The sequence below is a fragment of the Neopsephotus bourkii genome, unplaced genomic scaffold (genome assembly GCF_033783945.1).
Source record: "Neopsephotus bourkii isolate Nb327-2 ecotype Australia unplaced genomic scaffold, CSIRO-AGI_Nbou_v1 NB_318, whole genome shotgun sequence".
Lineage (NCBI taxonomy): Eukaryota > Metazoa > Chordata > Aves > Psittaciformes > Psittacidae > Neopsephotus > Neopsephotus bourkii.
The window spans coordinates 4,485,400-4,500,146 of record NW_026900826.1 but is presented as its reverse complement, the minus strand read 5'-3'; the positions used below and the strand labels follow the sequence as shown (position 1 = coordinate 4,500,146).

At 40.1% G+C, this 14,747-nt stretch overlaps 1 protein-coding gene across 7 annotated transcripts in view; it reads left to right on the top strand.

The window, feature by feature from the left end:
- The window catches only part of RAB27A (RAB27A, member RAS oncogene family), a 36,393-nt gene that overhangs the window by 17,548 nt on the left and 4,098 nt on the right, over positions 1-14,747 (top strand). For 4 of the 7 annotated variants that reach the window (XM_061347455.1, XM_061347450.1, XM_061347449.1 and 1 more), the window contains 4 exons: positions 10,247-10,419; positions 12,051-12,136; positions 12,872-12,975; positions 13,713-13,836. In XM_061347455.1, coding sequence (XP_061203439.1) covers positions 10,267-10,419; positions 12,051-12,136; positions 12,872-12,975; positions 13,713-13,836 — 467 coding nt within the window. In that variant the 5' untranslated portion in view covers positions 10,247-10,266. Of the gene's footprint in view, positions 1-5,176; positions 5,791-7,817; positions 7,853-10,246; positions 10,420-12,050; positions 12,137-12,871; positions 12,976-13,712; positions 13,837-14,747 lie in introns of those variants that run through there. The other 3 variants (XM_061347451.1, XM_061347452.1, XM_061347453.1) reach the window with 3 other exon arrangements.

Sequence of the window (14,747 nt, the reverse complement as noted above, 5' to 3'; positions counted from 1 at the left end):
TTAGCAGCTTCCTGAAGATAGAATCATAGAATAGTTTGGGTTGGAAGGGACTTTTAGGTCATTGCCTGTTGAATACCGCCTGGCTCTGTTTCAGGCAGAAGTCGTAATTTGTTGTGTAATGGACAAATTAAATTATGCCTAGAGTATTCTCAGCAAGTTATTTCTAGCCTTTTCAAAGCATTTATGGAACATGGGAGCATCACATACACTTACCCTGCCCAGTACTGTTTGAAGATCTCTCTCTCTAACTGTAGCTGTTACATACTCTGAAATCAAAGGCTCAGTTCCTTTTTGAGACCTCTTAAAGCAGATTTTTCATGACTGACCTATCTCAGTTTCTTCAAAGTGTCATGCTGCCAGCCTGCAGTGCTCTGACTCTACACTGCAGTGGTTGCCAGCACGATCTGACATAGGCCCAGTGAGTTCAGCACCTGCAAGGATGCTTCTGTCAAGGTTCTTTTAAAGTTTCAGAGAATTGAATGCTATCTGTGAGCCTCAGTTTTATCAGTTTGCATACATCCTTCTATCTCTGTCCATGCACATCACTTCCCCACTTAGCATCTCTGGCTGTCCCTTGCATTTCACACCCAGTCACACTGGATTTGAGATTAAGGAGTAAAAGGAATAGAATAACATTTTCTAGTTACTGGATAGGGTTTTTCTTAGCTGGCGGTTTCCCTTGCTTTCCCACAGGTAACTATAAATTTATTTTGCTCTTTTTGCTAGATCCATTTAAGAAACTATTCTGATTAAATATATCCACAAGTAACTTCTTATTATTCCTAATGTCATGACCATTATTTATAGATAATAGAGATTTCCCAGCTCATTAGAAATGGATATTGATTAGTAGTTCAGTCAATAACTTTGATAACCAATAAAATTTCTGAGGAGCAGGATGTTTGACTGGTGGCTGGAAGTGTGATCTGACACATCAGTCCTGCTCCAAAAGGCCAGGATGCCTTGTGGTTACCTGTTACTATTTGGCAGATGTAGACAAACTAACTTCTGATGGACTTAATCTTTGGCTATATGAATGTCATCTAACTAATGAGAAAACCTTTAACTTCCTGAGGAATGAATAGCCAAAACAAAATGTAGGAAATGCTGTATACTGTGTCCCTTATGAGTTATTGTTGAACTTGATCAAGTAACTTGCACCAAAAATAAGGACAGGTCACAATATTGTAGAAAAACAGTAATGCTAAAAAATGGGGAAAAAAACCCCACCCAAAATCAATAACTTCTGTTGCATCTTCCAGTCAAAAACCAGAGTTAACAGGTTACCTCCTATAGAAAACGGGAAGCAGGTATTTCCCAATCCAAAGGATGAAAAGGTGCACTAAATTCTGCATGGAAATTCTTTCCTGCCTTATCCCTGTATATGCTTGTCTACATCATGTTGGATAAATGATGCAGTTTTATAGTCCTGTTTGTATCATACTTGTGTGGGTTTCACTTTTATCTAACAGTGACAATGAGGACCTTGAGGTTGTCTGTTGCCTGACCTTCTCCATAGACTTTTAATTACTTAATCATGATAGTTTATTCTTCCAGACTGTTTCCCTTTAATGCAGCACGTATGTTCCTAAGCTTGGTGGTGTGACCTTTTGGAGACTATCTGTGTGTGTCCTACAGAGCAAGGTGGGAGGCAGCTGAGAACTTTCCTGCCCTGGAGGAGATTAAAAAAATTAAGGAAGTTTTTAAAGAAGCTGCAGATTTTTTTCCTCTGGCTGTTTACAGTGAGTGCTTTACCGGGCTTAAACAAAGAACCTGGCCTGACTAATGCGTATCACAGCCTACTGAATCACCCATATTGGCAGAGCATAAAGTACAATGCTTTCTTTATTATGAGTGCATGCACATGCTTTCCCTGAGGTGTCACTTCACTTATTCTAACTGCACATACAAAATTGATTACTTTTTCAGTTTTTAGGGTTTTTTACCCTTTCTTATTCCCTTTACTCTGTTCTTCCACATGTCTGCTTATTCTACCTGTCTGCTGGAGATTTTTATGTTGAGAAAACCAAACCTTTCCTTAAAGAAATGCTTAACTCTGATGATACTTTGTGATTCTTACTATCTTCTCCTTTATCTTCCAGTGGCTATTTCTGAGAGCAGAAATATAAGTGTACTCTTTCCCTTACCCTTCTGAAGCTTGAAGTGTTGCTGAATGAGTGGGTGGGCAAACCTCTGTGAGTACGACCAGCTTTGTAGGTGAAATTCTGGTGGCTCCTGTGTTTTCTTGAAGGAGTTGGAAACAGTGTAAATCTATGTGAGACTGTCATTTATAATTCCTAAGCTCTGAGGTGGGTTCCAAAGGGGTCAGAATTGTCACATCAAGGAAGGATATTAGGCATTGCTCTGAATTTCCTGTTTGTAAGTTAGTGAAAGAGCATGGCATGTTAACTTGTAAGGCGTTGTGGCTTAAAGCATTTATTAGAGGAACAGTTGAATGGTTGAGGAAGCAGTAAGTAGTATGGAGCTGTTTAAAAAAAAATGCTTTATTTTTCTCAGTCTCCTCTGGAGTTCATTGACATGGCACAGATGTTTGCTTCGGTGCTACAGCTTGAAAGCAACTTCTGATGCAAGTACAAAGAGGTAACTTGGGAGGCAAAAGCTCTCTGGGGAGGGGACAGGTCCTCTGAGACTGTTCAACTGTTGACATCAGAGAACATTGTGAACCTTTATTTATCTATGGTATTTTCTTACCATGAAGCCTAAAAATGTTGGAAACTGGTGAAGGAATAGAAATGGCCCTGTGCTTTTGCAGAGAAGCTGAAACTGTACAGAGATCCGTCTGTATGGGTGATGCTGGAGTATCACCTGCAACATTCCTGGGTTTATTTTCCATTTTTTTCCAGCTCCATGCTGCCTTTCATTCCTTTATGTAACCAGGTCATACTTTGAAATTCAGCCTCTTTTTCGTTGGGTTATTTATGCTGCAATGCAGATGTAGTTGCAAAACTAACTTGTTTTCTTTCCTGGCTTCTCCATTCCCAGTTTCCCATGGCTTTCTGGAAACAAAATCCAGAATCTGCTGTTTCCTTGCCTGGCCTGTTGCTCAAGACTCTTGCCACATCTGCAGACCTGTTGCTTCACTTACCCTTTTTGTGTCCCGTTCTGGGTAGAATGACAATTTTATGCCTGGCATCTCCCATTATAGATCATTCTCAAAGTGCTTTGTGTGCTTGTCAGTTCTTGCTCTGCCAAAATTCTGCTGTTCTAGCAAAGCTGACAGCTGGTGAAGTGTTCTACAGCACCTTCAGCTGGGACAGAAGTGACATCAGCATTTGGAAGCTAAAGCCTTGCAACCTATTTTGGTTTTGCGTTTATTTTTGCAGACTCCTTTCTGTTTCGTGAACACCTTTAAAATCACAGAGATCCTTCCAAGAAAGAGACAATCCTTAGACATCGCTCCTGCAATTCCTTAGAATTTGTCTGTAGTTGAAACTAAAAAGGTCATAATGGTAAGATGTCAAGTAAAGCAATTGAGAGTAACCAGCTCAGAGCAAGTGAAGTTCTTCCTCTCACTGGTCAGAGGAAGGGGTATTTTTCTTCTTATCATTTATGTTCCAGAAAAGTCCCAGAGATTGCAGAAAGTGTCATTCTGACCAAATTTAAAGCAAGCCATGTCAGGTATTTTCCTAAAAAATAAAAAATAGTGCAGCTCAGAATATTTCATGAAGGGCTTCTTTATTAACACTCTTCTCCCTGTGTAACAGTTACTTGAGTTTATAAAGAATAGTTGTCACAATTTGTTTCTATTACATACGTGCATATTTGGCAGCTCCTAGCCAAAGGCACTTCTAATAACAGTTTAACTCAGTCCTTTGTTTCGACAGAGCTGGCAAGTGTCTGATGGTGACCAGTTCTGCAAGCATTGAGGTGCTACTGAAGCCTTAGAGCAGGGTGAGGCTGTTTGCTATGCTTCACCCACACTAGGCAAGAATGTGGCTATTGCATTACTGTAGCGTAGAGGGAGTGCTGGTATGACAGGATTAGTGAACTTACACCTTTGAGGTCCAGATCACTTTCCTGGTGCTTCTGCTGTAGCAGATCAGGGGATGTATAAAACAGCTATTGAAGTTGTTTAAGCCTGTGTAGTGCCCACGTGAGAAAGTTTTTTAGTATGTGTTTACTTGCACTTTCAGAGTGATCAAACCTGTACAAATACGTTATTACCATGTACTTGTATTGACACAGTGGCCATCAAGAAACCTGGAGTACCTTCCTTTTCTGCCTGTTTGGGGTTTGGACTCCTCTTTCCCCAGTGGCCATGTCAACACTTCAGTCGTAAGCAGGCAGCCTCAACTGCTTTTTAAGAGTAAAGCCCTGTTAGGGGAAACCTTCATTTGCAAAGCATTTTTTGAACCCTAAGTAGCACTGACTTTTTCATGGTGTATTTACAAATATGGCTGAATTATGCGTGAATACAGTGGAACCTTCTTAAGCTGACTCCCAGCTTTTTCACCTACTGTGTGCTGCTCTTGCTATGTTAGATGCCAAAGGGTATAGCCCCTTCAGCATGTCCCTCTGTCCCCTGAGGACTGGATCTCTGTTGCAGGGAGAATATGCGGACTTCACTGTGGTTTGGCTCCTACCTGTAGGGTACAGCCTGATTGACTGTCCCACTGTTCCACTGGCATCTGGTTTACCTGAGCAAAAAAGGCAAGGCCAAGACACAATTTGTAAGATCTACCTGAAAGCTGAGTGATACTTGCAGATGGCCGACACTATTAAAAGTTAACTATATCCCTTGAGCGTCTGCTGTCCATCCCCAAAAGGACAACGTGATGAAATACTTTGGTATCTTAAAATATGAGTTAATTATTGGTCTAATATCTGTGTTTTTGCAAATTTGAATTAGGATGTCTCTTTAGAGTTGTGTGGTATCTCCTGCCGTGTTAGTCACTGGCTTTATGGCTGGCTACACAGCAGATTGGGAGCTGGAGTGATGTGAGTCATTTCACTTGGTATGAGGGGGAAAAGTGGGCTGAGTCATACAAATGGTTTTATTTGAGTAGTTTCATACAGAATAGTGGCTTTTTTGCTCTTGGGAGGGTTGGCTGGGCTGGTGTAGTATGAGGAGGACAACTCCACCCCCCAAAAGCTTCCTCTGTTAAGCGTGTATTGCTTCTCTGTGAAATGGGGTGGTGTTGCAAGTTTGGTCTGAAGTCAGCCGTAATACCTTATGTTCGAGTCTTTGCCAAAGACTAATATTTCTCTTCTTTAGAAGTCTATGGTAAACTTGGCTTTCACCATGGTACCCATGGAGCAGCACTGTGTCCTTGAGCCTGTACAAGAGGAAGAGAAAGAAACCAGCAGTTTGCGTTAGAGACTGGTGTATCCTCCTCACACCTGTGGGAGAAGGATGTAAAACTATGAATGGAACTGATCCATATATTCCATCATTAATACATTTTTGTATGCAACCACTTGTTAGGAACAATGTAATTTTACTTAGGCGTGTGGGTGATTGAGCAGGTACTTTAGATCTGCTTTTAGGTATGTCATGCACAAATCTCTTCTGAAATGCTGTTTGCCTCTAGGAATAAATGGGACATGTGAACTGTGTAATTGCTTCCCAGCCATGCTGTCAGGCAGCGCCCTCCTTAGACATGGAGACGTGAGGCACACCTCTCTATCTCTGAGCTCCCATCAACACGAATGCAAACAGGTGACACGTAGGCCTCTTGGCTGTGTGCTAAAGAGGTGGTGCTAGAAAAATAATCCTACTGGAAGTACTCTCTCCACTGTGCCCTAACTACTTCTTTAGCAGAGTTTGGGGTAAGTGGTGTGCTTTGCTTTAAATTGATGTGCTTGAGGACTGTCTGATTAGGAGCATGTCCAGTGTTACAGAATTTTTCCCTGTACATGTATACACATTTTCATTTGCAGCTCAGTGCTTGTTGGGTCTTTTGGTTTGTTTAGATTTCTTTTTTTTTGGCTTGTGTTTTCATTTACTCAACTCTTCGTGCCTGCTTCCTTTTTCCTTCTCCCCTTCATCAGTTCTGCAGCAGCACAGGAGTTGCATGTTTTGTGCAAGGCCAGTTCAGAAAGCGTATTCCCTGTCCCCATGCTGCACAGGGGAAATCCTGCATGCCGAGTCTATTTCCTTAATTTATACAGCAGCAATGCTGCCATAGTCTTAAATGCTTCATCACACAATAGGGATGTGATAGTAGTGTCCTGGAGGCAAAAATACGAACCTTCTAATGTTGATGCCCGTTAATGTGAAAGTACCTTGGACTAGGAAATCCAGTGAACAAGAGGACCACTTGCTTTGCAGAGCGTTCCTTCTTGGCAAGGCACAATCTGGCTCTGTGTGTTATGTGAAGGCTCCAGAGAGACAGGTATACAGGCACAGCTTAAGTGATGGCTGTGGGCATCCTGTCAGCAATGGAAAAGACCAGAGGAATTTTCCCAGTGCTTGCTCATGACCTCTTGTTTATCTGCATGCTAGGCAAGTGCAAAGCCAGAGCTGAATGTGATTTAAGGAGGGGTCTACAAAAGGCAGAACCCTGTGGAGGGCTTGATGTGAAGCCTAAAACTGTGTCCATCAGCTGCTCCTAGAATCAAGATTTGGGGATGATCATTCTAAAATTAATTCAGATTTTTTCTTTTGGTGACCTCATGAAGTTTCATTGTGTCATAAATGTCCTCTGATTCTTTTCTATCTCCCACTTTCCTGATACATGAATTATAGAAATATGGAAGGAAAGACTGGAAGGTGTGAAGCTATGAAGTAACGGGACCATGACTTAAAAATGCCATGACAATTTTTGCTATGTTTTCACTTTGTTGTGAATGTATTCGTATTTGCTATGTGGAGCTGGATGTATCTGGGCACTAAGACTGCAGGTCTCGGACATAGAGGGTGGAGATCACTTTCTAAATATTTGTACAGGGAGGAGGACAAGGCTTGAAACTGCTCTGAAAACAGCTCTTTGCATGTCTCCAAGGATAGGTTAACTGCGCAGGGTTTCGTAAGAACCACTCCCTGGAGGTATTTGAATAATAGATTGACACTGTGGGGTGCAGTGAAAAGTGTGTGCATTTCCAAAGCCAGAGAAGAAAATTTCCTTCTCGAGCAAATCCTTTAGAAGATGTTTTATGTACTTCCTGTGAAGGACTCCTAGTCCTCCATCAGTCATTGCAAGTTGTATTTGTTACCAGCCATAGGGAGAGCTGAGATTCAGGTGGTCCGAATGATGTGGTGTATTTGTGCAAACTGATACTCTACAAATCAGACATGATAGTAGGAATGCCTTTAGGCTTTATTTCCCCAAGGTCCGACCTTTCTGTTTAAACTGGAGCTTTCACCCAGCTCTGGCCAGTGGAAGGATGCAGCTGAACCGTAACAGTTTCTTACAGCTCCAAGTAAGCTGTAGCGCACTTTCTTCCTCTGTAAGGTCTTTCCACAGGGTGCATGATAAATTAGTTTTATTACAACATAGATAAGCAGTGATTAGGCAGCACTGTAATTGGTATCTGTTATTAAAAGTATGGCAAAGTACCAACAAGACTTTTGTACAGGTGGGATGGCACGGTAGAAGAGGTGAAGGTAGCTTGTCTTTGTATGATATACCCGCCCTAAGATTTCTATTAAAACCTTTTTAAGCAACAGTTAATTAGGGGTATTGAAACTGAAAGAACATGTACTTGAGTAGAGGGGGAGCTTACACAGCCTCTTACTTTTGGAGAACATGAGAGAAAAAAACCACACCATACACGAGATGGAAGTCTAAATCAAATCCAGTCTTTATTAAAATCCTCCTTGTTTGCTATTTAAAATACTTTTCCCTGTCTTCTAGTGCATTTCAATGAAAAGACTTTGTAGAGCTACAAGGTAGGCAGTCTGATTATACTCGGGTTTTTTCCTTCCCCAACAGGGGGTTGGCTTTAAAAAACAAAACAAAACCCCCTAAAAACCTTTTGCTGGTATGTGTGAGTGTTTCTAATGGAGCAGGGCATTTAGTTTGTTCGAAAAATATTCTTATGTCAGCGTTGGCTGCCTTTTCAACTTGCTTACTTGGAATATTCTGCTCTTTCAGACCTTGTGGTTGATGCAAGCATGCGGTTGTGTATTTATGTGAAACACTGATAATTATTACTGCAGGCTTTTTTGTTTCAATCTTTTATTCTATTCATAGAATCATAGAATGGTTTGGGTTGGAAAGGACCTTAAGATCATCTAGTTCCAAGCCCCCTGCCATGGGCAGAGACACGTCACCCTAGGCCATGTCACCCAAAGGCTCTGTCCAGCCTGGCTTTCGAGACTGCCAGGGATGGAGCATTTACCAGTTCTTTGGGCAACCTGTTCCAGTGCTTCACCACCCTCACAGTAAAGAACTTCTTCCTGATATCTAACCTGAACTTCCCCTGTTTAAGTTTGAACCCTTTACCCCTTGTCCTATCACTACAGTACCTGACGAAGAGTCCCTCTCCAGTATCCTTGTAGGCCCCCTTCAGACACTGGAAGGCTGCTATGAGGTCTCCATGCAGCTTTTCTCCAGGCTGAACAGCCCCAGCTTTCTTTGCCTGTCTTCATATGGGAGGTGATCCAGCCCCCTGATCATCCTTGCGGCCTGCCTATGGACTTACTCCATCAGGTCCCTGTCCTTCTGATATTGAAGACACCATTGAAGACACACTTTTGTGTTGAACACACCATTACTGAAAAACTTTGTATTAAACATACTAGTGGAAAGTAAATCAGCTATCTGTGGTAAGGTAGTGTGAACTGTGACACCTAAAACGCCTTTCCTGCAAGGTTTTACTGTCATTGAAGTCATAACGCAAAATGTGGGAAAGGAAGACTCAAAACTGGAAATTGCAAAACAGCATCAGATGCTTTCCACTGACTTCAGTTGGAGGTATCTGGGCATAAATCTGATCATTGTGTGCAGTTGACTGTGGTAAGTCCAGTCATGGCTAAATCAGCTAAGCACAGTTATGTCGTGTAACCAGGAGCATTACTAACATAAAGTTGAAGCTTTGAAGATAATTATGGTTTTAGCTTAGTGGTGGTGATTAACACCCACACATTGAGGTACTGAGTTTGTTCCAAACCTCAAGCTGTGAGTTGGTATTTAAGAAATTTGTTGGTGTTTTTGCCATTGATGCAGACTACCACAGTGTTTGATTTGAATAAAATCAAAGCTATTTCAAGCTACAAATAATTCCAATAATACTTACAGTTAAAATGCCATATTTTACTTTTTAAAATTCTTACTTTTTTATCATCTATCTTATCTTTTATATCTGTTTCCCTCCTTCATAAGAGAATGCCAGATTTCTGTTGCTTTCTAGAATGGTTATTTTAGGGTTATCTTTTCGTGTTCATGTCTTTGAACACAAGGCAGCTGTCTACTGTTTATTTTGGGGGAAGAGAGGCTCAGTAGCTACTCAACAGGAAAGTACTAGTGCACTTACATCATTCTTTCTAGCATATGGGATATTTGCCAGTGATTTTTGTTACACATTCTAGCTGTTACTGATTTTCAATCAGGCTGTATTTAATATGGTTATTTTTTCAAAGGCACAAAAAGAATAGAGAGAAAATGTGTGTAGGCCACAGGAAAACATGTGTGTTGTTTTATGATGATTGATGATGAAGATTTAGTTTAAATGATTAGCTAGCATAATGATAAAAACTTTACAGGAGCAATTTCCACAGTTTTAAAACAACATAAATACCCCCCAAAACCAAGAACAAAACCAAAATCTAGCAGGGTTAATTTCCCTCTTTGTATGAAAAAATGAAAACCATTTTCAAGACTGAAAAGTAACTATTAATAGAAAATCATTGTCATTTTTATTTAATAGTTAATAATATCACAGTGAAAGTGAGATCAGAATTGCACTGCTGTTACATTTAAGTACCTTTTGTCAGCTTCCACGCAGATTAAAGGCAGTTCTGCAGTTCATGTTCTAGACGGCTTGAGTACTTTGACCTTGATTTTTCAGTCTTTCTGAAGAAGTTAAAATTGTGTGTTGCTTTCTCTTTCTAGTAAGAGGAATATAATAAAATCACCTGTGCACTTTTTCAGCCACAGCTGAATTTGATACTGACAATGGGCATAACTGGGAGTTTCAGGTGAAATCAGTGTAAGAGAGTACAGAACTGAATTCACTGGTGGATGCTTTGTACCTCAAGTAGTGATTTGTATTTTAAGCATTTGTCAAAAGAAGCCTTGGCAGAGTTGTTGACTGACTAATCCTTTTCGTTTTGCTTTTTAAGGTGTGTCCTGAATTCTCACTATGTCTGATGGGGACTATGATTACCTCATAAAATTCCTAGCACTTGGTGATTCTGGAGTAGGAAAGACCAGCCTTCTTTACCAGTATACAGATGGCAAGTTCAATTCCAAATTTATCACAACGGTGGGCATCGACTTTCGGGAAAAGAGAGTGGTGAGTTTTCACAAATGCTGTGCTACTTTCAAATGGTATCTGGTCTGGTGATGGGTAGAATCTGGGTTTTTTTAAATCTAAACTGCCAATCCTTACATGTAGGCATGCAGTCAGTAGTTACCGTGGACTTAAACTTGTGACAAGGACCTGGTTATTTTTGTTATCGTGTCTTGTCCCTCTCATTTTCCCCCAAAGTTAAAATGAGAAGACCCAATTCTAAGTAACGATTTCTTACTGCTCAGGAAGTGTCGATGAGTGTACCTACTGTGAGTTGTGCTTATAGTACCTGGAGTAGCACTTTTATTGTTGACCTCTATGAGGAAGGATTGAACTGTAGTAAAAGTGGTTTTGCTGCTTGTGAACTCAAATGGCTAGTGAACAAAGACTGCAGAGTTGCTTTTTAAGACAGTTTTAAAACATCTGAATGAAACGGGATAGCACAATACATTGAGCTGAACTGGCTTTCTAAGCAGCTACCAGAGAAGAATTGTGAAAAATCAGGTAGTAGGTGGTTTGTTTTTTCTTTTAAAACTTCTGAATTTTATCAAACTAGGGAAATGTACTTTTGATTATGAATTGAGCACTGCATTAAGATAACTAACTGGCTGTGAGTCCTTATTGCACTGAGAAATTGGTACAGCACAAGTGGTTTTCATTTGTACATGGAAGTATTAGATTGCCTTTCGGTGTAGTCTGATGATTTACCAAGCATCCAGAAACCTGTAAAGAGCATTGTGCAGGCTGGCTTTTGATGGATGACTTGCACCACAGTAGTGCAAGCAGTAACCATCTCAGTGAAATGCAAAGCTAATCTCTTCAAGAAGTCAGTGTTCCTTTTGTGGGATACTGAACATGGTGTGTTTACTTGATCAGTGCATTTGATAACTCAGGCTAAGACTTAGGTTTCACAACCTGAATCATATAATCCACAAATTCAGCAAGTTTGTATGTCTCTAAAGATAAGATAACAAGAGTTACAAACATGGGTACAACAGCAGTTGAAAGTAAAGAAGATGACCTAATAATGAGGTATTCTAAACAAGAAATTAATCAATTCCTATCTGATCCTTCCAAAGCTAACAGATGCCCTTATTTATATTTTCATGCTGAGTAAACACTTCAGCTTTTATTATTAGTATCCATTTTCTGCTTTTTAAGCTATGATATGATAAGATCTACCCTCAGCTCTTTTTCAGCAATTTTTTGGCAGCTAAGATAAGATGTCATTGTGAGTAAATTCTGTTTGCTAATGAAGTTCTGTAGTAGTACAAGTATGTTGCGTGGTTGCAGGATCCCATTGTTGCTTTCTTATATTTTAATTTGAACACAAGATGGAAGTAAAGCAATTTGATACAAGATAACAGTTAAACAGAAAACAAAAATACTAAAAGTTGTGTGATGAAACTGCCAATTTCACTTTTACCCTTATTTTTAAATATTCAGTTGGATGCAAAATTAAAGTGCATGCCATATTATTTTTGTCTTATAAAGCAGATGGATTGAGTTGGACTTGAGATCTTTTCATTGACAGTGCTAGTTTTGCTGCATTTAGAGACTTAAATTGTCAGTTATTTTGTGTTCTGTAGAGGCTGGACCGCTAACATTCAGTCTTGCAAATTTACCTTGTACAGGTATATAGACCCAATGGGCCAGATGGCATTGGTGGCAGAGGACAGAGGATACATCTTCAGCTCTGGGATACTGCAGGGCAGGAAAGGTATGTTCCATCCCACACCTAGCAAGTAAGGCACGGGTCATCAAGCTGGTTGTGAATGGGACAGAGTACATTAATTCTCTTTATTGATTGTTACATTTTAATTGTATGACTTGGGATGGGAAAGTGTGCTTACTTTCATTTTAATAGCAGTAGAAAGTTTCCTATGAATACCCATTAAATTACAATTGTAATTTCCGACTGTAGAACATTAAAACTGTAATTGTTGCTTTTTGGCTTTTGGAAACTTTCAGTTTATTTATTCATAACCAACACATAGAGGTGCTTTTAAAGCTTTTTTTCCCTTTCAGTTTTCCTTAAATTTCTGCAAGTATGTTGAGGTCTTGGGAAAGTCAGACAGATGAAAACACCTCAAAAGATTCTTCTCTATTTGTCTATCAAAAGACTAGTAATGTAGTGGTTGGTAGTCTCAAGAACTGATGTGATTAGGGACCAAATTCCTGAATCTTGATCAAATCATGCTTTATAGTAGAAGACTTTGTCTAAAGTCATTCTCATGTGAGAGTGAAGTGTCTCCTTGACTTCCTTAGGCCTTGATTAGACCATAGTAATGTTAGAAGTTCTTGTTATGCAGTCCCTACATCAGCAAAACAATTATGATTAATATTTAATTCCAGCTAACTCAGTCTTAAATTACCTCAGTTTTATGCCTCTATGCAATTATATTTTCAAAGTAAGTTGTCAGATGAACCAACTAATTTACTTTTGCTGGTCTAGGTTTCGTAGCCTGACAACAGCTTTCTTCAGAGATGCCATGGGGTTTCTTCTACTCTTTGATCTGACAAATGAGCAAAGCTTTCTGAATGTCAGGAACTGGATAAGTATGGCGTTTCTTTTTTCTTTCTTTCTTAGCATGGGTGGGGAGAGGGTTGTTTTTTTATAAATACAGAGTCTCACTGACAAATAGAACTGGAAATACTGTTTCTATCTTATAGCTTTCTCAGTAGAAGAAAGAAAATGTTACATTCATAATTATAGTAGCTGCTGGTAGTGGCTTCTAGTGCTTACCTGAAATTCAGCCTTGCCAACTGAACTTGAATCTTAACGTAGATAAAAGCAAGCTGAGAGAAAATCATATCCCTGACTCTGATATTCAGTAATTTTATTGCGTGGAAAGCCTATGCAAAACTCTATTTTGACTCAAGCTGTCTCAGCTAAACTTAATGGAAGGTGAATGTTACTAGGCTGGTGTATCTAGACAGGAGTTCCCAGAGTCCATCATCCTTTAGGAGGGGGAAGTATGTCCTTTCTTGGCAGCTCACTGAAGATGCTTGGTGAGCATAACTCCTGAAGTTACAAAGACAGCTTCATGCTAGCTTTGTCAGGCTTGTGCTCCCCCGGCTTTTTCACTGGGTACGTGATAGTAGATGACCACCTGTTCTCTGGCTCCTCAGAGCAATAGCTGAAGTCCTTTGAGGTACCAGAGAACATACTGTTTTCTGTCTTTCAAAGAGTCATTTTCCTGAAGGACTTTGTATCCCCTGAAATGTGGTAGTGTTCTTAGCGAGCTTCATGTGTGACAACAAATTGTGACCTCTATTCATATTGTTGCTGTTAGGTCAGCTACAGATGCATGCATATTGTGAAAACCCTGACATTGTATTATGTGGAAACAAGAGTGATCTGGAAGACCAAAGAGTGGTGAAAGAAGAAGAAGCAAAGGAACTTGCCGGAAAATATGGGTAACTGACTTCCTTCCAGTTATTGCTGTGTTTAAAGCAGAATGAAACTTTTCTGTATACTCAAAGGTTATTGTGAGAATAGGCATTTTAGAGTGCTTAACTGGCCAGTACGATAGCTTTTTTTCTGTCAGGAGATTAATGTTTTCTGCACTGCCTAAAAATTCATACTTAGTATTGCAGCAATCTTGCACTGGAGACGGGTTAATCTCCTTGGCAGTGAACAAAGTGAATTTTCACAAACATTCTGGAAAAGGGATATAATTTAGCTGGAGATTCAGTTGAAAGAAGGGGGGGGTGGTCCTAATTGTTTAATCTTGCCTGTGCTGTGGCTTTCTGTGAGGCACAGAAAACCCTTGTCTCTTACAAAGTGGAATCCAACAGAGTATTTGGTGATGTGATGAGTGTCATATCAGACTGTAGGGAAAGCAAAAATAATACCAAGCAATGATTTATGAGGTGAGTTGTTCTACGGTTCATTCTGAGGTAGCCATTGTCTCTGGCATGGCTGTGGAAACACGAGGCCTGAGTGTCTTTGAGAGCCTTGGGACCCATTCACCAGTGTTTGGATGGCTCCCACAGAAGAGGAGTTCTGGTCTAAATCACTGTTTCCCCATTCAATCTTCCTTCAACTGTTCAAGCAATTTTGTTAGGACTGTACCTTAGGTGCATTCCTGGTGACTTATCCTCAGAGGGGTCAGTCATGGTTTCTTACAGGCCATCTGCATTCTCACAGACTCCCAGGGAGTTTGAAAGCCAAGTCAGACAGCAGGAAGACAGGGTAACCTTGCCCTTCCCCATGTCCTTAAAGGAACTACTTGAAATCTTTGTTACTATCGAATACTAATTAATCCCATAGTACTTTTATACACACTTAACTCTTCCATGGAATTTCTCTCGTGATTATGTTTGCA